This window comes from Scyliorhinus canicula, chromosome 3, assembly GCF_902713615.1.
Source record: "Scyliorhinus canicula chromosome 3, sScyCan1.1, whole genome shotgun sequence".
Taxonomy (NCBI): Eukaryota; Metazoa; Chordata; class Chondrichthyes; order Carcharhiniformes; family Scyliorhinidae; genus Scyliorhinus; species Scyliorhinus canicula.
The window spans coordinates 63,710,212-63,736,329 of NC_052148.1; the positions used below are offsets into that span (position 1 = coordinate 63,710,212).

Consider the following 26,118-nt stretch of genomic DNA (forward strand, 5'->3'; position numbering starts at 1 on the left):
GAAACTCCACATCCTCCACTCGTGCATGGGCACCGCCATTTACTCGATGATATAGGACGAACTGGACTATGATGTCGCCATGGATCTCCTAAAAGGACACTTCATCAGGCCAGTAAACCAGGTCTACGTGTGGCACCTCCTGGCAACAAGGCAACAATTCCCCGGTGAGTCCCTCGATGAATTCTATCGGGCCCTCATTGTCCTAGGGAGAAACTGCGCCTGCCCGCAGGTCACTGCTGCGGAGCACACCGAACTCTTGATCAGGGACGCCTTCGTGGCAGGCATGCAGTCACCCCAAATACGGCAGAGACTTTTAGAGAAGGACGCTCTCAGCCTCACTGAGGCACGGACCCTTATATCCTCCTTGGAGGTCGCTGACCGCAATGCGCGTGCGTATGCCCCCGGCCGCGTGGCAGCCCCGTGAGCAGCGTGGCACACCCCACTCGGGCCGCACGGGGCCCCCCCCTGCACTCTTCTAGGGCCCCGTGCGGCACGCGGACCTCGCTGCCTCCACCCCCCACTGCCATGAGTGATCCACAGCCGCCAGTTTGGGCCCCCGACGCCACGTGCGAGCCCCGGGCGCCACCGTTTTGGGCCCCCACTCCACGTATGACCCCAGGGCGCCGCCATCTTGTTCTTCCCCACCACGTGAGGCCGACGGGCGCCGCCATCTTGGATCGGCACGGAGGACCCCGCAAGTGATTATTCCGTCTTGGATGACGACTCCGAGTTCCTGCCACAACTCGCCTCGGTGACACTGGATCAGACACGGCCCCGCACGCTTTCCATGGTGACACAGATCCACCTCAACCGTCGCGAGACGAGCTGCCTGCTGGACTCCGGGAGCACAGAGAGTTTCGTCCACCCCGACATGGTAAGACGCTGTTCATCCCGTTCATCCCGTAAAGCACGAAATCGCTCTGTCATCTGGTTCGCACTCCGTCCAAACCACCAGGTGCTGCGTAGGTGATTGATGAGAACTCCCGCTTCCCGTTCGCCATCCCCTGCCCCGACATGACCACTTCAACTATCATCAAGGCCCTCCACTTCATTTTCTCCCTGTTCGGTTACCCCGCGTACATCCACAGCGACCGGGGGTCCTGTGCGGCCCGCGGACCTCGTCAATTCCTCCTCAGCAGGGGCATCGCCTCTAGCAGGACGATCAGTTATAACCCCCGGGGTAACGGTCAGGTCAAGAGGGAGAACGGTATGGTCTGGAAGACCGTCCTACTGGCCCTATGGTCCAGGTGTCTCCCACTGGCAAGGCGTTCTCCCAGACGCCCTCCACTCTAATCGGTCTCTCCTCTGTACTGCCAGGAATCAAACACCTCATGAATGTCTTCTTGTTTTCCCCAGGAGGTCTTCCTCTGGGACCCCACTCCCGACCTGGCTGTCCACCCCTGGACCCATCCTGCTCCGGAAGCACGTGCGGGTGCACAAGTCCGACCCGTTGGTTGAAAGAGTCCAGTTACTCCACGCGAACCCACAGTAGGCGTACGTGGAGTATCCCGACGGACGACAGGACACGGTCTCCCTTCGGGGCCTGGCACCCACCGGAATGTGGCTACACCTCCCAGCACCAACACCCTTCCCCCAGTCCCGACTGTCCCCAGCGCCCCCGCAACCCAGCGCACAGGAACCCCTCCCCCCGGCCCAGCTACCGCCAGTTCCGACCAGGGGTACGGACACAGGACCGCGACCACAGCTCCCGGAGTCACGGACGACCACCGCTCCAACATCACCGGCGCCGCTGCGCAGGTCCGGCAGTACACCAAAGGCACCCATCCGGCTGATCGAGTCAATTTGATGGACCTTATGGACTTTCACATTCTGCATATGTTCCTTGCCTGTGTTTTTTTTTTGTTTTGTTCTCATTATTATTACGGTGGTTATTGTTGGTTTTTTTCCCTTGTACACTGTATACAGCATGGTTTTCTTACACGTTCGTCGCGGGCCAGTGGGCAGCCATAGTTACCTCGGTACTACCCGAGAAGGTCTCTAGTCATACTACCAGTTTTACAGGCCCCCCCATCCCCCCCATCTCTCCCGCCACTCCTTCCCACCCCCCTCCCCTTCTTTCACAACAAGGGGTGAATGTGGTAGTATGGCTAGAGAGATCATATTACCAAAGAACCAAGCTGCCAATGGTACAGCAGCCTCGCTGCCCATTGGCCCAGGCAAGTCATGTGCCTCTCTGCCAATTGGTTGTGGCTGGTCATGTGACTCACCGCCGATTGGCTGAGAGGTTGGTAGCTCCGCCTATAAGGCGGGGTATAAGAGCTCGTACTGGCTGGTAGTCAGCCTTTCTCTGTATGACAGGCAGTGCCAGGGTGCCCAGGTTACACCTTGCCCAGAGGAAAGCATCTGGGGACCTCCGATCCCCTGAGAGATCCCCACGAGTGCTGTTCATCTGGTCCCCGTTTGTGGAGACCAATACTGAATGGTGCTTGCCTGAGGTCCCCTGAGTACCTGCCTGGCACTTTCAAGGTGCCTAGGTGGTTGCCAGCTGGCAGAGGCACTGCCAGGAAGCCAGGCTGGCACTGCCAATGTGCTAAGCTGGCATTTTATGCACAGCACTGATCGGGCAGGGGTGCCCTGCATAGGTGTGTGGGGGTGAAGAGGACTCCTTTACGATGAATTGGAGCTTGGGGGCATTGGGGGTTTAGGTCAGGGGCTCAAGAGATCGGAATGCATTTAAAAATGGCGTCCCGATCTCTCCAGGCACTAAGTTTCGGTGAGCGGGGCTCCTCAGTGCAGGAAAAGGGACTATAAACAGTCTCGACCACGCATTCCCTGCTGAGACCCCGTATCTAACCACAGTCATCTTAGATGTCATTGTGTTTCTCGGTGCCACATTGTTCCCATTTGATTACATCGCACCCTTAGAAACCTTTCTATTAGATCGTGCCCAAGGTCAATGTGCAAAATTCTAACAAGGCTGGACAGACTAGATGCAGGACGATGTTTTCCCTGAATCTAGAATCAGGAGGCACAGCATCGGGGTACGAGAAAGACCATTTAGAACTGAGATGAGGAAACATTTCTTCACTCAAGGGTAGTGAACCTGTGGAATTCTCTACACCAGAAGGTTGTGAAGGCCAAGTCACTGAATATATTCACGAAAGAGATAGATAATTTTTTAGATTTTAATTGCATCAAGGGCTATGGGGAGAAAGTGGGTATATGGCATTGACAACCATGATCATATTGATTAGGGAGCAGGCTCGGCGAGTCAAATGGCCTACTCCTGCACCTATGTGTCTACTTTTCTCTGTTTCTGTTGTGCATAGTTGTAATGCATAAACGTGATACCGTAAGAGTTAGGATACTGGCAGCAGAGTATTGGTTATGATCAAACTTATGGAAAGTGACAGGTGAGAAGCCGGATATGTGATTCAATTAATTAATGGAATTTGTTTTTTGTTTAATAGACGTGATTAAGACGATTTCATTTCAAAACGGTAACTTATTATGCAGAGAGGCGGACTTTGAAAGGTGCACAGAGACTCAGTACACAATCACTATGCTTTTGGTTCACTAAAGAGGCATTACTTAGCTTTGATTCCACAAAATTATTTGGGGCAAATGGATAATGTAAGCATAGGAGAACATCTAATGCACAGCAACCATAATTAGATTCAATATAAGCAATAAATAAAGACAGGTAAGAATCAAAGAGAAAGGTACGAATTGGGAAAAACAGTAAATTGCACCAGATGAAGAGGGAACTAACCCATAGAAATTGGAAATAGAAATTGATATCACAACACACAAAAAATAGGAAATTGGAGATGATTAGTAGAGACCAGACATGTTCCAACAAGGAATCAAGGGCATGTAACAGAAACTAATGTTCCTTAGGTGTACAGAGAAACAAGACAAATTTTAAACATTTGCAGGGTGAGGGAATAGAACTAGCTGAGTTGCTCTTACAGAGGGCCGGCATGGTAGTGATAGGCAGAATGGCCTCCTTCTGTGCTGCAACCGTTCCCTACTATTCTATGAAAATATCTGGAGCTAATCATACAAAAGGGTATCCAGGGAGGAACAGAAAATATAGATGGAAACAAGAAAGATTGGAAAGGAAACAGAGGCATGAGAAAGCACCCTGCAGTTAATAAAGTGAATAATGAAAAAGATTTTATTGACACATAAAACTGTGAAAGCATTGTTAAAGAAAGTTTAAGATGGGTTGGAGATGATAACGAAAATCTCATGGTGAGTGAAGGTGGAGACATAAAATGGGTACTTTGCTTTGTTTTTTACACAAGGTGATAATCAAAATGAACAGGTATAAAGGGGATTACACATTTAGAAATAATAACTATAGGGAAATAAAAGGAAGCAGCACTGAAAAATATAGTGTGGACTGCAAAGTGAAAACGGGCACTTGCCCCTGATGACACACATCCTCGGACATCAAGGGGGATCAGAGGGAAAATTGAAGCAGCCTGAACCGGGGTAACTACAGACCAATCAGCTGAACATTACTGTGGGAAATGAAGAAAATCACGTGTATTTATTTAATGTCTCTCTTATCTTTAGAATGCCCCAGAGCCTTTCCTCATAGTTCAGACCCACAACACTGTGGGTCAGCCTTCTTGCCAGTAATTGTCAAGGTTTTCATTAAAGCAAGTGCTTAAAGATTTTAGCCTTAAATTTGACGTCACTTCTGTTCCCTTTTCATTCTATTTTTTTTTTAAATTCTCAGTTCATTTCTGTTCACCTTCCGAGGGTTGTGATCTGAGGACTCTACAACTCACTAAAGAAGCATGCAGCATTTCTGTTATTTTAAAGGCTTATTATGTAACTTTCCCATTTCTTATGCTCCATGCGACACCCTCAGGCTCCTTCAGCCTGGTCGCTGCTCTTCCTGTCATTTGTTGTATTTTCACTGCTCTTTCAAAGGAATGAGGGAGGCTAAGTGATACTTTCTGTTGGTACCTGGAAACATCCGGGGCGGGATTCTCCGACCAACCCGCCGGGTCGGAGAATCGCCGTGGGGGGGGGGGGGGTGTGGTGGCGTGAATCCTGCCCCCGCCGGCTGCCGAATTCTCAGAGACCGGGGATTTGGCAAAGGTGGGAATCGCCCCCCTGGCCATTCTCCGGCCCATGATGTACCTATTTTTGCCCGGTTCCACCGGCGTATGTTAGGTCAGGTATTTACTGGCGGAACCTGGCTCCGCGGGCGGCCTCCGGAGTCCTCGGGGGGGGCGCGGGAGGATCTGGCCCTGGGGGGGGAGGGGGGGTACACCACGGTGGCCTGGCCCATGATTCGGGCCCACCAATCCACGGGCGGGCCTGTGCCGTGGGGGCACTCTATTCTTCCGCGCCGGCCGGTATAACGGTCCGCGATGGCGGTCGCGGAGAAGAACCCCCTGCGCATGGACTGGGATGATGCCAGCACATGCTGGCGCTCCCGCGCATGCGCCAACTCGCGCCGGCCAGCGGAGGCCCTTCGGCGCCGGTCGGTGGTGCGCTAAGCCCCTTCTGCGCCGGCCGGCGTGGCACAAACCACTCCGGCGCTGGCCTAGCACCTGAAGGTGTAGAGGATTCCGCACCTTCGGGGCGGCCTGAGGCCGGAGTGGTTCACGCCACTCCTTCGCGCCAGAGTTGCCCGCCCCGTCAGTTTCCGAAGAATTCCGCCCCCTGTGTAGATGTTAACACTCTCATCTAATCACATTCACGTCCGCCTGGTGTGCACCCTTGATTCAGGTCTCGTATGAGGGAGGAGACAATTTTTGATGCAGCAAGTTACCGCAACGCACCATCTGAATGAATAGTGGAAGAAGATTCAATAGTGGAAGAAGATTCACTACTTGAAGGGAACAAAAGAGCAGGAATATCAGTCTAACTGCAGAGCTGTTTCAAAGAGTCTGTAGGTCAAATGGCCTCCTTCTGTGTTGTAAAACTGTATAAATTCTACCTAAATGTGGCGCCAGGCTGTATCCCTACTTCATATAAGCTATGTAATTGCAAGTGGCAGCACAGTAGCACAGTGGCTAGCACTGTTGTGACAGGGTCCCAGGCTGTGCGGAGTCTGAAAGTTCTCCCTATGTCTGCATGGGTTTCCTCTGTGTCCTCCCATTTCCTCCCACAAGTCTCAAAAGACATGCTGTTAGGTGATTTGGACATTTAAAATTCTCCCTCAGTGTACCCGAACATTCGCCGGAGTGCGGTGACTGGGGGATTTTCACAGTAACTTCATTGCAGTGTTGATGAAAGCCTACATGTGACTATAATAAAGATTATTATTATTATTCAGTGGCTGAGTTTCAGATACGTTGCACACCAACGGTAAAGATGTTATGGGCTGCATTGTCTGATCGCGAATGCCGAAATCGCGTTTGGCATCGGCCGGAGAATCACCGTTTATGCCGGAATCGGGGGCAGTGCATTTTTGCAATGCTCCACCCCCTCAAAAACAGTGTCCTTGTGGAGTACGTCACCTCAGGATGTCACCTAAGGCCCTCCTCTGATGCTCCTCCCCGATAGGCCGAGTCCCGGACGGCATGGGACACGTGCTTACATCGTTCGGGGACATTGCATGGCAGCTGCGGGTTGAGTCCAGCGCCATCACAGTCGGGGGAAAGCCATTCTGCTTGCAGTGGGGGCTTCGGCAGGGGCTGGGGGCATTGGTGGGGGTGGCCCGGGAATGATGAGGCTGTTTACAGGAGGGCAGTTTTTGGCAGGCTGGGTCCACGTGTGGCTGGTGCCAGGGGGCTTCACACTGTGCGTTTGCTAGCATCCCACCGGATGGAGGATCGGTGTGTGGGCGGCGCTGACTTTCTGGTTGTAAGGCCAGATGGATCCTGTGGTCATAGCCGCAGGACCGGAGAATCCAGCCCCAGGAATCTGAAACCTATCGTCCGAAAGATTACCGTACCGGCGCCAAAGAGCAGCGTGAACCACTCCGGCGTCAGGCCGCCTGGAAGTTGCGGAATCCTCTGCACTTCCGGGGGCTAGGCCGGCACCAGAGTGGTTGGCGCTGCGCCAATCGGCAGTGAAGGGCCTCCACTGGCCGGCGCGAGTTGGCGCATGCACGGGAGTACCAGCATGTTCTCGTGCATGCGCAGAACCGCTGCCGTGTTTCCTGCGCATGCGCAGGGGGTTTCATCTCCGCGCCAGCCACGGCGGAGCCTTACACAGACCAGCGCAGAGGGAAAGAATGTGCCCACGGCACAGGTCCGCCCGCAGATCGGTGGGTCCCAATTGCGGGCCAGGCCACCGTGACCCCCCCCCCTGGGGCGGGATCCCCTCGCACCCCCCCTGATGGCTCCACTAGCCGCCCTCCAAGCCAGGTCCCGCTGGTATGGACCATGTATAATCCACGCCAGTGGGACTGGCCGAAAACGGTTGGCTGTTCGGCCCATCGGGGCCCGAAGAATTGCCGGGGGTGGCACTGCCAAGATCGGCGTCGCTCGATTCCCGCCCCGCCCGAAAATCAGCGCCGGAGAATTCGGCAGCTGGCGTCGGAGCGGCGAATTAGAAACAACAGGAGCGGGATTCTCCGACCCGGCAGGGGGGGGTCGGAGAATCCCGCCCCTGTTGTTTCTAATTATTCTTCCTTCTGAATATGTAGCGATGGGATATCTTATGTGAGACCTACGCTGTGGAATTCACCCAAAGACTAGATATACTCACATTTTGAACTCAGCAGAAATCTGGTGTGCTTGTTTCAGTTATGACACAATTAATGTGTTGTATGAATCAAATAAATCATGAGTAAATTTACAGGTTTCTTTTCATTGTTGCTCAACAACCATTCAACAAGAAAAACAGTGTTGATGTTGGAGCAATGTGTTAAACCTGACTGAATAACTCAGGAATAAATTTGGTGGTGTGAACAAAATGTTAGTGCCATTCCATCATTCAGAGCGAACCAAGTTATTACTCTTTAGTGGCAATTAGCGTGCACACCGATTCTAATGCTCAGAGCAATTACATCCCTCACCAGAAGTACTAGGGTAATTGGCATAGGAAATAGAAACCACCCTACTGGCGGAGTGGATAATACTCCTCTGAGGTTCGGATGTAAGACTGCTATTGGACAGAGTAGAGAGAGTTTTATTCCATTATTCCACGTATCACTTTGTAAAGCACACTGGGATATTTGTTATAGTTGAAGCGCTATATAAAAATAATAATGTTTATTAGTGTCACAAGTAGGCTTATATTAACACTGCAATAAAGTTACTGAGAAAATTCCCCAGTCACCACACTCCGCGCCTGTTCGGGTACACTGAGGGAGAATTCAGAATGTCGAAATCACTTAGCAGCACGTCTTTCGGGACTTGTGGGAGGGAACCGGAGCACCAGGAGGAAACCCACGCAGACATGGGGAGAATGTGCAGACTCCGCACAGACACTGACCCAAGCCGGGAATCGAACTCGGGTCCCTGATGCTGAGAAGCAACATTGCTAACCACTGTGCTACCGTGCCACCCATATAAATGCAAATGATTATTTCTATTGATGATGCGTCCAATGTGTGATATCTGAAAAGTGTACAGCTGAGTGCTAGCACCAGAAATACAAAGTTCTGCTTTTCACAACACTGACAGTCTTCAGGTTTTTGGGTGCAAAAATGAATTTTAATTGTACCCAAGTTACAGTTCATTCAAAACATTTGCTACGTAGAAAATATTGTTTGAAGTAGGAAGTTTACATATTTCAGTAAATTTGTTTGCCTTACAATTGCCATTGGTATCACCTACCCTTTTGACCTACAAGTTTGTGAAACTTTAAAACTAATCTGGAGAGGAACTTTCCTTTTGTTAAGAAGCCTGAGTGAGAACCATGAGGCAGGACACCACCAAAGTCAAAAAGAGGAGGAGAAATTAAGAATAAGTGATTAAATGGCAATCACTAGCCAAACTTTGTTTTTCAAAGTTTATAGAATATGAGTGAAAAGGAAGATTTAAGAAGGTAGAGAATTCCAGTAATTGGGTCCAATTTCACCGTAATAAAGAGCAGTTCCAGGCAAATACGGAGGGGAAAGAAAAACACTTGAATTAGTTGTTAAGAGAAACTTAGTAATCAAATATCCCAGTCCTATCAGGTCCCAGGAGCCAGCTTATCATCTCTAGTTTACTCACTGAGCTATCTTGCTTTTTGGCACTCATATTGGTATTTCTTCTTCTTGCTTTCTCCAGCAGATGACAGACAAGAAACTGCATTGAACCTGTCTACAAATGGCATTAGCAGCATCAACATGTCAATAGAAATAAATGGAGTTGTCTACACAGGTAAACAGAAGGCTGTTTTCCGATGTAATTGCAAGCAGGAAATCCAATAACTTATAGCAGTGCAGTGGCGTTAAGTTCTATACACAATTTGATGTCTTTACTATAAAATCCATTCTAATGAAGTGGCAGTCCGATGCAGTTAAAAAAGTTAAATATCTTGAAATTGCCCTTGTTGATTTGTGGTCGATTGTGCTCATTGTCTTAGATTGAGAAATAGACTGCTGCATCCAGACTGTGTCGCTGAGCTGAGGGTTTAATTACCATTGTGTAAGCACTGGCAGTTCAGAGCCCTCTCTGCCGTGTTCACTTGCCCTTTAATTCAAACCTGTTCCTCAGGGAACAGATGGAAACATGGAATTAAATAGGATTGAATGGGGAGGTAGGGGGATGGAAGTAGAAATAGGAGATGGATACTTACGAAGGAATGTTGTGCTAAACATTGGAGCAAAAAAAGAATAAAATACTACAGCTAAGATAGCTGTTGGGATCAATACATACCAGGAATCTTGACCATAAAAATAAGTAGCCTGTGGAAATGTAGCAATAAATTCACCATCTTCCATAGCCTGAGGCAAAATGTTATACTTTGAAGTCTGTGTTGAGTCCATGCTAACTACAACTTACTGTTTACAGACCCCATTTGTATTTCCAGTGATTCTGCAAAGTGTAAAAGCAGGCTGGTGTTTACCTTGTTTATAGTGCAGGATGGATTCCAGCATTAGTTGTAACTTTGCAGCATTCGCGCATCCCCAAGATTGGACATGCATAGCAACTTAAAAGCTGTGATTGCAGGTTTAAAGCAATTGTGGCTACAATTTTTGGCATGCTGTTTGAACCGTCATTTTCATTTTGGGTGAATTGCAGCTTTTCTGAGACCAATGTCCTTTGCTGGCCTGCATCCATTGGTTAGAAAACTCAGGCCACAAGAAAATAGCAGCCATTGACATTTGCCATTAGTGGCACTTTGCCAACGTCTGTGACATAGAGCTATGTATCAACAACACGCAGTTTTATCCTGTGATACTTCCATTGTACAAAGCAGGACAATGGATGAGTGTTGGCTGGCAGAAGACCCACCCTGTCGCTGCTGAAAGGAAAATCTAGCCCACAGAGTCTTGTTTGTGTTGTGTGAAAGTACCTCTAATGGCAGCTCAATGTTACGTACATATAGGCCAGCATTTTCTGGTCCCGCAAAGGAAAATTTAATGGACTCGGCAACAGTCCGTGGACTTCAGGCAGGTGAAAAATTCCAGCCTTGAGATCTCATCCATCAGCAGCATCAGAGGGGCTGAAGGAATTAACTCCACTATTGCCAGTTCTGATCTGACTGGGCATCTTCATCCATTTGTAACCTTTTCTGTTCCAACTCAGTCCTAACATTGTCCAACTATCACATCCTTGATTTTCCCTTCCATCTTGTTGCAGGTATCTAAGGCTTCAAACCATATTCCTGGGCTGGATTCTCCACCGCACATCGCCTGTAGCGGAGTTTCTGATGTGGTGGAGCATCTAGCATTGGGGAACAAAGGGATGGTGCTGGGCACCGATCTGTTTCTGATGCTCTGGACCCCTGCTGGTTGCAGCATGGAGGTTTGCTCTGTGTCAGCGGGGGGGGGGGGGGGGGGGGGTACAAATAGGTCAAATTGATCCATTTACATCCCATTAAGGGGCTGGACACTGGATTCTCCATGCCTCACTGATTCTCCGGCCCTCTGGGCTGAGATTCACACAGGCTTTGATTGGTACAATATTTTCCAGCTTGGCCCTCACGTGATGGACCTCGGGGTGGGCCAGAGCAATAGGTATTTAAGGTAGGTGCCCCCAAGTCCACCGGAGGACCCACTCCCCCCCCCTCCCCCACAATATAAATTCTGCCCACCCCACACTGGTAATGTTTATAAACATCTTGGAGTTTCACTTCCTCTTTTTCTCAGCAGAAAGCACTTAACTGCTATTGAGCTGTCAATTGTAGCTAGATGTTTAGAAACATTGAAGTTAGTTTCACAGAGGGCACTTGAGATCCATTCAAGTGTGAAGGGAAATTAAATTAAACATTCCAGACAGGCTGTCAATTACAGCCTGGTAAAAGCTTTTTCTCTTTAAAGTGCATAGAAGCCTTATAGATTAAAGGATCTGAGGGGATTTAAACCCACTCGCTTTCTATGCGGTTACAGCTGCAGCTTCTGCCGGAGGCAGCAGGTATAGGTGGCAGGTGAGTTTTAAAGCAGTGATTTTTTTCCTTATGGGAGGGGGTCTCAGTTATGGGGATCGCGGATATGGTGGTATCAATTGTGGGGGGTGTCTCTGGTATGAGAAAGTCCCTGTAATGGGTATCTGTGGTGTGGGGGTATCTCTGATATGGGTGGTCTCTGATATGGAGGGGTCTCTGATATGGGGGCTATCTAGTCAGGGTCTCTGGTGGGGGGTCTTTGATGGAGGAGGTCGTGTCACTCTCATGCATGCATTCTGTGGGGGGGGGGGAAATGACCCAACAATTTCTGTGATGGTGGAGGGGGGGACCTGAATTGCATTGCGGGGGTGGAGGCTCAGCCGCTGGAACTCGCTATTGGGCCGCCCGCTCAGAATGACAGCCCAATAGCAGGATTTGTGATGTAATCCATGGCAAGGGACAGTGGATCGTCTTTGGGCACCACTTCCACCATGAGTGCAAACCGGAGGCAACTCGGTTCCAGCGGGAGACCATAGTCTCCTGAAAGGAAAGTCCTGCCCCTTATATCCCTCTTGATTCTTTACAGTAGAAGGACAACCAGGCATTTCAGCTGATGAGTCATGAACTACAGTAACTGTTTGGAATTCGAAATATGCTTGAAGGTTAAAGATTTATGAGTTGATAATTGATTAAAACACAAAAAAGCATTGAGGCCAGGCTATAAAATTCCTATAAATTGGAAGACTGACAATGTTATCTCAGAATCCTATCGTGGGATATGAGCTCACTTTATTTGCAGCCTGAGTCATCCCAACCATCCATAAAATCTTTAATGCCTTTTAAAATAAACTTGTTGCAGAACACATTGGGAGTAGCAAATTTGAAAAGACTGTGATTAATGTCTCCACAGGCTACAGTCGCATCCATTTTTAATACATAGTCATATTTTTCTCAGAAAGCAATTCGTTACTCTAAACCCTCCTTCCAGACCAGCTATTAGTTTTGTTTATTTAATTTATTTGTTCACGCAATGTAGGCATCAGTGACAAAGCCAGCTTTTATTGCCCGTCCCTGATTGCCCATGGGAACGTGATGGTGACCCCCTTCATCAACTACTGCTTCCATTTGGTGTGTGACTCGGGAAACTTATTGGGAGTGGTGTTCCAACGCACCTGCCAGCCTTGTGGTGGTAGAGGTCGTACGTTTCAAAGGCAGTATTGAAAAAGCATTGATGAGATGCTGTCGTGCATCTTCAGCTTGGTACACACTGCTGCCACTGTGCATTAGTGGGGGAGGGAGTATATGTTTAGGGTGGTGAAAATGGTGCTGATCAAAATGGCTGCATTGTCCCAGCTAGTGTCAAGCTGGAGCTACACTCACCTGAGCAAGAGGAGAGAATTTTATCACACTTCTAACTTGGCCCATGGACAATGGAAAAGCTTTGCGGAATCTTTTACCACAGAATACCCAACTTCTGACTTGTCGTTGCAGCCACAGTATTTATGTGGTTGGTCCAGCTAAACTTCTAGTCAGTGGCAACCCTCAAGATGTTGAAGACTTGGAATTCAATAATGGCATGCCATTGAATATCAGGGGCAGATAGTTAAATTGTTTCTTGTTGAAGATGGGCATTGTTTGTCTATTGTGTGGCTATTGAGCCAGTCCTGACCACCTGACCATTCCCTGACCTGACCTGACTATATCCCCAACCCAACCCGACTACCGCCCAAGAATAATGGGATTAAGGGTTATGGTGTTCGGGCCGGAAAGTGGAGCTGTCCACAAAAGATCAGCCATGATCTCATTGAATGGCGGAGCAGGCCCGAGGGGCCAGATGGCCTACTCCTGCTCCTAGTTCTTATGTTCATATGTTTTTGTGTTCAATCAGGCTCGTCTGCATTCCCAATGACCAGTAAATGGCAGAACCCTTAAGGGCAGAAGGGTCTGGGTGCACAGGTCCACAGGTCACTGAAAGTGGCAGCGCAGGTGGAGAAGGTAGTCAAGAAGGCATACACCATGCTTCACTTCATCAGATGGGGCATTGAGTGTAAAAATTGGCAAGTCAATCTGCAGCTGTATAGAACCTTAGTTAGGCCACACTTGGAATGTAGTGTTCAATTCTGGTTGCCACACTACCAAAAGTTTACAGAAGAGGTTTACCAGGACGTTACCTGGTATGAGGAGAGGTTAGATGAACACAGTTTGTTCTCACTGGAATGACGGAGGTTGAGGGGCGGTCTGATAGAAGTCTATAAAATTATGAGGGGCATAGACAGAGTGGATAGTCAGAAGCTTTTTCCCAGATGGAAGAGTCAATTACTAGGGGACATAATTTTAAGGTGCGAGGAGCAAAGTTTAGAAGCGATGTGCGAGGGAAGGTTTTTACACAGAGGGTAGTGGATGCCTGAAACTTGCTGCAGGAGGAGGTGGTGGAAGCAGGTATGATAGTGACGTTTAAGGCGTATCTTAACAAATACATGAATAGGATGGGAATAGAGAAATATAGGCTGCAGCAGTGTAGAAGGTTTTAGGATAGATGAGCAGTATGGTCGGCACAGGCCTGGAGGGCCGAAGGGCTTGTTCCTGCACTGTATGTTTCTTTGTTCTTTTGTACCCGACTACCCTTTCGACTGTCTGACCATCCCTGACCGAACAACCCCACCCCAGCCTGAAGAAAAACCCCAACCCGACTACTCACTCACCCACCTACCCAACCATGGCTTACAAAAGAAACTAAGGATAGTATTAGATCCAAAGCGGAGTTCTTTAAAGTTGTTGGAAGAGGCAGCAAACCTGAGGATTGGGGAAAGTTCAGCAAAGGAGGACAAAGAGATTGATTAACAGGGAGAAAATTGACTGAGAGTAAACTTCCAAGTAACGTAAAAATGGACTGTAAAAGCTTGTATGAGTAAGAAAATGAGGAGTGAAAATATATGTAGGTCCCTCACAGTCCAAAACAGTAGAATTTAAATAGAGAAAAATGTAGAGCAATTAAACTACTTTAGTTCCGTCTTCACAGAGGAAGACACAAATAACATCCCAGAAATGCAAAGTAATCAAGGGTCCTGAGTGATGGAGCAAATTAAGGAAATTGGTATTACTAGAAAAATAGTGTTGGAAACATGAATGGGACTGAAAGCTGATAAATCTCCAGACTGATTCCTGTGATGGCCGGATTGTTGTATAAGAATAGATTGGGTCGACTGGGTCTCTACTCACTGGAATTTAGAAGAATGAGAGGGGATATAATTGAATCATATAGAATTCCAACAGATCTGGACAGACTGGATGTAGGAACATTGAATTGTCTGACTGGGGTGTCTAGAACAAGGGCTGGCAGTCTTAGGATATGGGGTTGGCCATTTAAGACTGAGATGAGGAGAAACTTCTTCACTCAGAGAGTGGCGAACCTGTGGAATTCTCCACCACTAAAGGCCGTGGAGGGCAAGTAACTGAATGTATTTACAAAGGAAATAGATAAATTTCTAGACTCTAAAGGTGTCAAGAGGTATGGGGAGAGAGCGGGAGTATGGCATTGAGGATCAGCCATGATCATATTGAATGGCGGAGCAGGTTCGATGGGCTGTATGGTCCACTCCTGTTCCTATTTCTTGTTTCCTTCTCTATCCACCTCACCCACTTAGCCACTTAACACAGGGGCTGGTTTAGCACAGGGGGCTAAATAGCTGGCTTGCAATGCAGAACAATGCCAACAGCATGGGTTCAATTCCCGTACCAGCCTCCCAAACAGGCGCCGGAATGTGGCGACTAGTGGCATTTCTCAGTAACTCATTGAAGCCTACTTGTGACAATAAGTGATTATTATTATTAACGACCTCATCCATCTGTCCGTACCCACCTACACGTTACTCACTCATTCATTCATCCACTCACCCATTCATTCACTAATATCCTTTTTTTTTTAAATACTTTTTATTGAAGAAATTTTTCAGAGTACAAACATTTTAACCCCCCCTACATTTAAATTATATCAAAACAAAGTCAAACCCCCCTACTTAACAAGAATCCCCCCCACCCCCTACCCCCTACCCGCGCGCCCCCCCCCGCCTCCCCCCCCCCGCCGACGAACCGGCCGCCAGACCATCTTGTCGTTTCTGGCAATGTCCTCGGGCAGGCCTTGCCCGTGACACCACCGATACCGTGTTTCCTTCGTTGTTATCCCCCCTCCCCCCCCCCTCCCCTCCCCCACACCCTCCCCCCCCCCCCCCTCCCTCCCGCCCTCCCCTCCCCTCCCGGGTTGCTGCTGTCACGACCTCAGTTTCTATCTCTGATCTAAGAGGTCCAGGAAGGGTTGCCATCGCCTGAAAAACCCCTGCACCGACCCTCTCAGGGCGAATTTGATTCTTTCCAATTGGATGAAGTTTGCCATGTCGTTTAACCAGGTGTTAACACTTGGAGGCCTTGCGTCCCTCCACTGAATCAAGATCCTCCTCCGAGCCACCAAGGACGCAAAGGCTAATATTCCAGCCTCCCTCGCCTCCTGTACCCCCGGCTCCACCCCAACCCCGAAGATCGCAAGTCCCCATCCTGGCTTGACCCTGGACCCCACCACTCTTGACACCGTCCCTGCCACCCCCTTCCAGAACTCCTCCAGTGCCGGACATGCCCAAAACATGTGTGCATGATTCGCAGGGCTTCCCGAACATCTGACACACCTGTCTTCACCCCCGAAAAACCGACTCATCCTTGTCCCCGTCATGTGGGCTCTATGCAGTACCTTAAATTGAATGAGACTCAGTCTCGCACATGACGACGACGAGTTGACCCTCTCTAGGGCGTCTGCCCACGTCCCATCCTCTATCTGTTCCCCCAGCTCTACCTCCCACTTGTCTTTCAACTCCACTACTGGTACCTCCTCCACCTCCTGCATAATCTTATAAATGTCCGAGATCTTCCCCTCCCTGACCCAGACCCCTGATAGCACCCTATCACTCGCCCCCCCTGTCGGGAAGCACGGGAAACCCCTCTACCTGTCGTCTGGCAAATGCCTTCACTTGGAGGTACCTGAACGTGTTCCCCGGGGGGAGCCCGAATTTCTCCTCCAGCTCTCCCAAGCTCGCAAACCTCCCCTCTATAAACAAGTCCTTCAGTTGCCTAATGCCCACCCTCTGCCAGCTCCGAAATCCCCCTCCTGCATTTCCCGGTGCAAATCTGTGGTTCCCTCTTAGTGGTGCCCTTATCAAACCCCCCACTTCCCCCCTGTGTCGCCTCCACTGCCCCCAGATCTTGAGGGTGGCCGCCACCACCGGGCTCGTGGTATACCTCGTGGGAGGGAGCGGCCATGGTGCCGTTACCAGTGCCCCTAAGCTTATGTTGCCACAGGACGCCCTCTCCATACGCTTCCAAGCTGCCCCCTCCCCTTCCATCATCCACTTTCGTACCATCGATGCATTTGCCGCCCAGTAATATCCTGAAAGATTGGGTAACGCCAGCCCTCCACTATCCCTACTCCGCTCCAAAAAGACCCTTCTAACTCTAGGGGTGCCATGTGCCCACACGTACCCCATGATACTACTCATTACCTTCTTGAAAAAGGCCCTAGGGAGGACGATGGGCAGACACTGGAACAAAAACAAGAACCTCGGGAGGACCGTCATTTTAACTGACTGCACCCTCCCTGCCAGCGACAGCGGCACCATGTCCCACCTCTTAAACTCCTCCTCCATCTGTTCCACCAGCCTAGAAAAGTTCAGCTTGTGGAGGGTCCCCCAGTTCTTTGCCACCTGCACCCCCAAGTACCTGAAACTTTTTACTGCTCTTTTGAAGGGGAGCCTCCCAATTCCCTCCCCCTGGTCTCCCGAGTGTATTACAAAGACCTCACTTTTCCCCAGATTTAATTTATATCCCGAAAAGTCCCCGAACTCCGCTAGTATTTCCATAACCTCCGGCATTCCCCCCTCCGGGTCTGCCACATACAGCAACAGGTCATCCGCATAGAGCGAGACCCGATGCTCCTCCCCTCCCCTTGTCAGTCCCCTCCACCCCCCTGAACCCCTCAGTGCCATCGCTAACGGTTCAATCGCTAATGCAAAGAGTAAGGGGGATAGGGGACATCCCTGCCTAGTACCTCGATGGAGCCCAAAATATTCTGACCTCCTCCCGTTTGTTACCACACTCGCCATCGGGGCCGAATAGAGCAGCTTTACCCACTTGATAAATCCCTCCCCAAACCCAAACCTTTCCAACGTCTCCCACAAGTATTCCCACTCCACCCTATCGAATGCCTTCTCCGCGTCTAGCGCTACCACTATCTCCGCCTCCCCCTCCACTGCCGGCATCATGATCACGTTTAACAATCTCCGGACATTTGTGTTAAGTTGGCGTCCCTTCACGAACCCCGGCTGGTCTTCATGGATTACCCCTGGCACACAATCCTCTATCCTGGTTGCCAGGACCTTTGCTAACAGCTTGGCATCTACATTTAAGAGGGAGATAGGCCTGTAGGACCCGCACTGGACCGGGTCCTTGTCCCGCTTCAAAATCAAGGAGATCAGGGCCTGCGACATTGTTGGGGGCAAAACCCCCCCCTCGCGCGCCTCATTAAAGGCTCTCACCAGCACTGGGCCCAGCAAGTCCACAAATTTCCTGTAAAACTCCACCGGGAACCCATCCGGCCCCGGCGCCTTCCCCGCCTGCATCTGGCCTATCCCTTTAATTAGCTCCTGCAGCTCTATCGGCGCCCCCAACCCTTCTACCCGCTCCTCCTGTACCTTTGGGAACCTCAATTTGTCGAGAAAGTTCTCCATTCCCCCTCTCCTCTTCGGCGGTTCAGACCTATACAATTCCCTGTAGAAGTCCCTGAAGACCCTATTCACCTCTTGCCCCTTCTGCACTACGTCCCCACCCCTCTCTCTCACTCCCCCAATCTCTCTGGCTGCATCTCGCTTACGAAGCTGGTGTGCCAGCATCCTGCTCGCCTTTTCCCCGTACTCATACGCCACACCCTGCGCCCTTCTCCACTGCGTCTCCGCCTTCCTAGTGGTCAGTAGGTCGAACCTGGCCTGTAAACTGCGCCGCTCCCTCAATAGCCCCTCCTCTGGTGCCGCCGCATATTTCCTATCTACTTCTAGGAGCTCCCCCACCAGCCTCTCCCTTTCCTGCCTCCCCTTCCTCTCTCTGTGTGCCCTTATGGAGATCAGCTCTCCTCTAATCACTGCTTTCAGGGCCTCCCAGACCGTCCCCACCTGCACCTCACCCGTGTCGTTCGTACCCAGATAGTTCTCAATGCCCGTTCTAACCCTTCTGCACACCTCTTCGTCCGCCAACAGCCCCACATCCAGGCGCCACAACGGGCGCTGATCCCGCGCCTCCCCCAATTCCACGTCCACCCAATGTGGTGCATGGTCCGATATCGCAATGGCCGAGTACTCCGTGTCCTGCACTCTCGGTATCAGCCCCCTGTTCAATACGAAAAAGTCTATCCTGGAGTACACTCTGTGGACGTGGGAGAAAAAAGAATACTCCCTCGCCCTAGGCCTACCGAATCTCCATGGGTCTACCCCTCCCATCTGCTCCATAAACCCCCTTAACACCTCTGCCGCTGCCGGCCTCCTATTCGTCCTGGAACTCGATCTATCCAGCCCAGGGTCCAACACCGTATTAAAGTCCCCTCCCATGATCAGGCCCCCTGCCTCCAGTCCCGGGATGAGGCCCAGCAGGCGCCTCATAAAGCCCGCGTCGTCCCAATTCGGGGCATACACATTCACCAGCACCACATTCTCTCCCTGCAACCTACCCCTCACCATCACATACCTGCCCTCCTTGTCTGCCACCACTTCTGCCGCCACGAACGACACCCTCTTTCCCACCAGAATCGCCACCCCCCGGTTCTTGACATCCAAGCCTGAGTGGAACACCTGTCCCACCCACCCCCTTCTCAGGCGGACCTGATCTGCTACCCTCAAGTGAGTCTCCTGCAACATCGCTACATCAGCCTTCAGTCCCTTCAGGTGCGAGAAGACCCTTGATCTTTTAACCGGCCCATTCAGCCCCCTTACATTCCACGTAATCAATCGGATCGCTGGGCGACCCGTCCCTGCTCCCTGTCGATTAGCCATGTTCTGTCCCTTGCTCGCCCCGGGTCATCCCTCCCTTTCTGACCCGTTTCCCATAGCGATGGCCCCCCCCCCCAGCTCTCCCCTTCTCGTCCCTGGTCTTTCCAGCAGCAACCCGGTATCTCCCACTAACCCTCCCTCCCCCCCCCCCCCCCCCCCCCTCCCCCCCCCCCCCCCCCCCCCCCCCCCCCTGGCTAGGACCCCTCCTAGCCGCGATGTGCCCAACATCGTACTCCCGAGAGTCAGCTGATCTCCGCTGACCCGGCTGCTCCTGCCACACTCCGACTCCTCCCGGTTCGAGGGGGGGGGAGGCCCCTCCCCCCCCCCCCCCCGCCATTCCACTCTGACCCCGCTCCAGCGCGGGAAAGGCCGCCATTACTGGCCACGCCCCACTCTTCTCCCCTCCTCTCTCTCCTCCATCCCGCGCGCGGGAAAAACAGAGGAAAGCCCGCGCTTTCGCCCGGCCACACCCCGCCCCGCCATCTTCCACTCCCCCCATCCCCATCCACGCCCGTGAAGGATCCCCTTAAAACCCCAGAGATAAACCCGCATGATCAACCCACTCCCCCCCCGTCCCGTCTTCCCAACTTGACAATATAAATACCCAATGGCAAATAAATACATAAATACTTAACTACATACTTACATAACAAAATAATTAAATAGCTATCAACTAACAATGTGCTTAACCATCACCCTCCATCAAACAGTATAAATAACCACAGATAACCATAACCAGAGAAGGAAGAAAAAACAAAAAAAAAAAGGGACCAAACACCCGAAGAAAAAGGGGTAAAAAGGGTAAATGACTAAGGGAAGTTGGAAACGGGAAGAAACACACCATAAGAAGAAAACGACCCGCAATAGAAATTTCAACAGTTCAAATATACAGAAACACCAAACAACTCGAAACCTTCAAGATATTCAAAAAGTCAAACGTTCAAGAAAAACCAAACAATCCAAGAAACTGTTATCCAGCTCCGACCTGGCCTGAAAAGATAAGGGCCACTTGCTCAATCAAGAGTACCCAGGCGGCTACGACCGCCGGTGCTCCCAGGTTTTAGTTCATGTCCAGCTTTTCTTCTTGTACAAAGGTCCAGGCCTCCTCTGGGGACTCAAAATAATGATGTTGGTCCTTGTAGGTGACCCACAAGTGCGCCGGCTGCAGCATTCCAAATTTGATCCTCTTCGCGTGTAGCACCGCCTTCGTCCGGTTGAACCGGGCCCGCCGCTTTGCCACCTCCGCATTCCAGTCCTGGTACACCCTTACCGTCGAGTTCTGCCACTTACTGCTTTTCTCCCTTTTTGCCCACCTCAGGACTTTCTCCCGGTCACATAGCCGCTGGAACCGCACCAGCACCGTCCTCGGGGGCTCGTTTGCCCTAGGCCTCCTGGCCATGACCCGGTATGCCTCTTCCAGCTCCAGGGGCGCAGGACCGGCCCCTTCCCCCATCAGGGAGCTCAGCATCTCCGCAACATATCTCGGGAGATCCGACCCCTCCAGGCCTTCTTCTAGGCCCAGGATCCTCAAATTTTTCCTCCTCATCCGAGTGTCCAGCTCCTCGAAACGGCTCTGCCACTTCAGGTGGAGTGCCTCGTGCACCTCCACCTTTGCCCCGAGGACCGTGGCCTCCTCCTCCCTCGCGGTCATCTCCTGCTGCAGCTCTCTGACCGACGCCTCTTGGGTCGCCTGGGCTCCCACCAACCTGGTGGTCGTCGCGTTCATGGACTCTAAGAGCTCCACTTTCAGCTCCGTGAAAAAACGGAGGAGAGCGGCCTGCTGCTCCTCCGCCCATTTCCTCCATTCTTCCGGTGCGCCGCCGGCCGCCATTTTGATTTTCTTCCCCCGCTTTTTTTGGGGAGCTGCTGCCACTTTTCTTGCCGCTCCACTCCGAGTACCGACCATAAAATCGGTCTAGTTTTCCTCAGGGGACCTTCCCCCACCGGGATTCGTCTTTTCAGCACCGTTGGGGCCCTCCAATTGGCCCGAAAACACCTTTGTCGCAGGAGCTTCCAAATGTGCGGCTTAGCTAGTCATAGCCGCAACCGGAAGCCCATTCACTAATATCCTGTTAACTGGATCGTCAACTTACTATACAGCAGGGATGGCACGGTGGCACTGTGATTAGCTCTGCTGCCTCACGGCGCTGAAGACTCGGGTTCGATCCCGGCCCCAGGTCACTGCCCGTGTAGATTTTGCACATTCTGCCCATGTCTGCGTGGATCTCACCTCCGCAAACCAAAGATGTGCAGGTTAGGTGGATTAGCCACACTGAATTACCCCTTAATTGGAAAAAAAGAATTGGGCACTGCAATTTTTTTTTAGCACTTACTAGACAGCAAATAGTGTCATAAAAAAGGGGACAGCTCCTGTCTTCCCAGAAACGACTCCATTCCTGTTCTTGATGCCCCTATCTGACATAAAATCTCTGGGCGCGATTCTCCGCTGCCCACGACCGGTCGGAGAATAGCGGGAGGGCGTCCCCGACATTTTTCACGTCCTCCCGCTATTCTCCCCCCCCCTCCCACGGCCGCCCCATGACACGAATCGCTGCTCACCGGTTTTTACGGCGCACAGCGATTCTCCCCAGGCCGATGGGCCGAGTTCCCAGGCCTTTACGGCCGTTTTTACAGCAGCAAACACACCTGCTTGCTGCCGTCATAAAACCGGCCGCAACATGCCCGTTCACGGCTTCCAGGGCCCCGATTGGCACGGCCGTACCACGGCCGTGCCAAGAGGGGCATGGGCCCATGATCGGTGTCCACCGATCGCGGGCAGTGCGTCCGTAACGGACGCACTCTTTCTCCCTCCGCCGCCGCGAGGGAGATGACGGCCCCGCGCATGCGCGTGTTGGAGCCGTCCAACCCGCGCATGCGCGGCTGACGTCATCATGCACATCAGCTGGCGTGACGCTTGGCGCGCGGACTTAGCCATGGTCGCTAAGGCCGTGATGCCATGCTTCATGGGGCCCCGCTGCTAGCCCCGCCCGGGGGGGAGAATCGGGTCCTGGGAGGGGGCGCGGAGGCTGCCGTGAAACACGGCCAGTTTCACGGCATCCTTTACGATTCGCCGCATTTGCGGAGAATCGGGCCCTCTGTCTTTGTAGCTTCCATTCACCCAGCATCCACAGCCCTTTTTGGGAATAGAGTGTGTGTCCGACATTGCCCCCGTCCCTCCCCCCAGGGAAAATAGCTTTTTTGCACTTATTAAATCCCTTTGCCATACTATAAAACTCCCTTATTTGACCTTAGATTCCCTATTGACAATCAAAACTTTTCTTGGGGCTATTTATCTATCTATCAGCATATGTTTATGTACCTGCGTATGCGTATGTTCATGTTAAATAACAATATCTTTGCATTATTACTAAATTTTGTATTTCTTCAGGGGTTCTCTTCGCACGAAGGCCAATCATTCCCGTGATGTCTGGCAGCAATGGGAATAGCAACAACTCTCAGGGCATGCCTAGTCCTGCATTAGCAGCACAAGCCCAGCCTTCCTCTTCCTCATCTCATATTCACACTCCGACCAGTTCTGCACCTTGAAGCCTCAACAATATACAGGAGACCACATGAGACAGGCCCTGAAGACTCTGGTGTTTTTTTGAGTGTTTTTTTTTGCAAGGAAAGTTTGCAATGAGAATATTGATAACTTTGCAGGTGAAGTGATGGAAAAAACTCAATCATGCATGAGGGTCACATTTACTATATTGTACAGATAATCACTGTTGGACTGGACTCCACTCAATTTTTTTGAAAGAAAAACAAAATCAGTGATTTTAACTTTGCGTATATCTGTTGCTTTCTGTAAGTGGGTTGACACTTATATTTTAAATGGACATCCACACGACCATAGACTCTTCAATGAAGATGGTGATGAGATTCAGGATGACCATTTTGATTGGGCGCACTTGTCTGTGTATAACTGGTTTTGTTCTGCAGAAAGGTTCAGTTTTTGGAAGATTTATTAGGTGTGGCCAATAAAGAAGGGGAAAAAAAAAGGGAAAAAAAGATTAATCGATTGATCATATTTACATCTTAATAATGTTTCATGATCGAGGGGGATTAATTAATTTGTTTCAACAATCAGTTGTTTTCAGGAAAAAAATACCATATACTGTAACTCAGCTTTTACCAAAGAGAGGAATAATTTATCAGGATATATGGCATCATATCACAGGGCTGAATTCAACTTTGAAATAAATATTTTAAAAAATATAAAGGAAAGGATGAACATTTTACAATATTGAAGAAAGGGAACAGTTTTAAATGGGCTGGCTTAAAACACTGTATATTTATAGTGTTTTGTGTCGATGACATTGAATCATTAGAGGAAGTTGAATCTTTGTAGGAGCACAAGAGAGAGAAAACAGCTTAGGGAACTGTTCATATGGTACCAGGTCTCGAAAGGAAATTGCCATATCAGGCAAGAATCTTGGGAATACATCTGGGGCCTGACCTTTTACAAAGCTGCAACTGTGTTACAGGGATCAATTCTGTCTTATCATCCATGTCCTGTTGTTCACAATGATGGCTGCACGTCTGTCCCTGCGCAGCGATAATATGGAGATTTATGATTAAGTGCACAATGAGAAAGAAAAAAAAGCAGTGGGGCAGTTTTATCAATTAAGTGGCTTTATTGAATAGGGCCAGATGATCATGTTGACAGTGATGCACTGACCCAGGCTGTTGAATGGAGTCAAGGGGGAGGTGGAGGTGTGTCTGGTCAAATTAATGCTGTCAGAATCCAACAGCTCATTGCAAAGGTTTGTCAAGTCCATGGAATTTAGTCTGAAAGAAGTATCTTGCTGTTATATTGATTTTTTTTTCTTGACTTCTGATATACTCAAATGGCAACCTCTGCCTCTACCCCTGAACATTTGCTATTCACAGATGCAGCCGATTACCTCGTGAATCTTCTAATTAACATTTAATGAGAAAGAAAAAGAGAGATGCTCATAATATACCTCATAGAAGTCATTTTATTTAATTTGTATTTTTATTGTAAAGCCACTTGTGAAGCATTTATTTTCACCAATCACTGTTTTTTTTTAAATTTTGTATTGTACCAAAGAAGGGAATATTCTATTGTACACCTACCTCATTATTCTGAATAGCAGATTGTCAACTCCCAGTCACATCATTAGGATTCTTGCAGGGTGTTAGGAAGGGAACAAGTTGCCATTAGCTGGAATTCTAGCTGTCTGTGAACCAGGTTTAATGATGGCTTTTTTTTTTTGCTGTGTACCAAAGATCAAACAACACATTTCACCATAATTCATTGCTGGTAAATATTACTTTTGTCCATTATGTGTTGTTCACTTTGTTTAGGCTTTTTTGCAATGCTCCGCAGTAGGGCTTTAGATTCCAAAATGGCTTACTAGCTGTGTATGAAACTATTTTTTTTCTTCTTCTTGACTGATCCAGTGCATTAAGAGAAAGCTGGATTGTGGTGCTCAGGGGTATCAAACAAAAAAATAAATAAAATAAAATGATTTTTTTTTTTTGCATTTGACTTCTAGTACATTTAGAAAATGCTGCTTACTCGGAGAATTTCTCTCTCCAATTTGATGCCCGTGAAATATGCACAACTGGAAAGTATATTAGACTACACGATCAACCAAACAGCTTCTGACCACTTAGGTTTTCCACCAGTAAAATATGTGATTACCAATCATCCATCATCATCAACAGCAGCACAAAGTTTCTTACCAATGGAGATTTTTCTATTCACCCATAGGAACAATTAATATTAGGATTGTTTGACTATTAGGAAAATAAATAACATTTGGTGAAGTCTACTGAACTACCCACATTTCCTTATTCTGCTTCCCCACCTACCACCCCCCTCCCCCCTCTCCCCCTGACCTCCCACTTCACTCCCCCCAACCACCCCCAACCCCCCACTCCCAACTTTCTGAATGAATTTATGTATGCGTCTGTAATATCCTTACTCAGTAATGAAACTGTTTCAATAAATCCTGAAACCACCTTCTGGATTTGAATTTTAGAAAGGAAAGAGATGCTATATAAACAAATACACTGTCGAGAGTATGTTTGTGTTAAAATGGTGTTTTGCTTTGGCATTGGAGTTATTCTTTGTAAACCGGTCAGAAATTAAACTATAAATTGAAAGAGTTGTTTCCAATGTGTGCAAATTTCTGCAAGCAGTTATCATTTTACACACTAACAGTTGATGAGAATTAATTTCTCAATGGGTATGAAGTGATACTTGTCCTTTCAACTGGCAATTATTTCTTCAGACCGTCGACAAGTTGCAGTGTAGGAACTCATCCAAGGTTCCTTAGGCAGCCTCTTCCAAATCCACAACTATTAACATCTAGGAGGACAAGGGCAGCAGATACATGGGAACACCACTGCCGAGAGGTTCCCCTCCAAGCCACTCACCATCCTGACTTGGGAATATATTGCTGTTCCTTCACTGTCACTGTGAATGGGATACCAATTTAGATGGTCACGAAAGCTGTTCATTTGCGTGCTGCTGAATGGTATGGCTGTACATTTTGGAATCTTTTGAGCGGCGAGCATAGTTCACAGGCTGTCAAATTCCCGAAAATGAATGCTGCTGGTGTTGATGCCAGGAGGTGAAAGGCCAACTATTTTG

The 26,118-nt window shown here is 49.5% G+C and overlaps 1 protein-coding gene across 8 annotated transcripts in view; it reads left to right on the plus strand.

Annotated features, from left to right (window-relative positions):
- Positions 1–25,320, plus strand: part of LOC119962701 (AT-rich interactive domain-containing protein 3A-like) — a 579,681-nt gene extending 554,361 nt beyond the window's left edge. For 6 of the 8 annotated variants that reach the window (XM_038790636.1, XM_038790638.1, XM_038790643.1 and 3 more), the window contains 2 exons: positions 9,156–9,248; positions 22,882–25,320. In XM_038790636.1, coding sequence (XP_038646564.1) covers positions 9,156–9,248; positions 22,882–23,039 — 251 coding nt within the window. In that variant the 3' untranslated portion in view covers positions 23,040–25,320. The remainder of the gene's footprint in view (positions 1–9,155; positions 9,249–22,881) is intronic. The other 2 variants (XM_038790639.1, XM_038790644.1) reach the window with 1 other exon arrangement.
- The last annotated feature ends 798 nt before the right edge of the window (positions 25,321–26,118 follow it).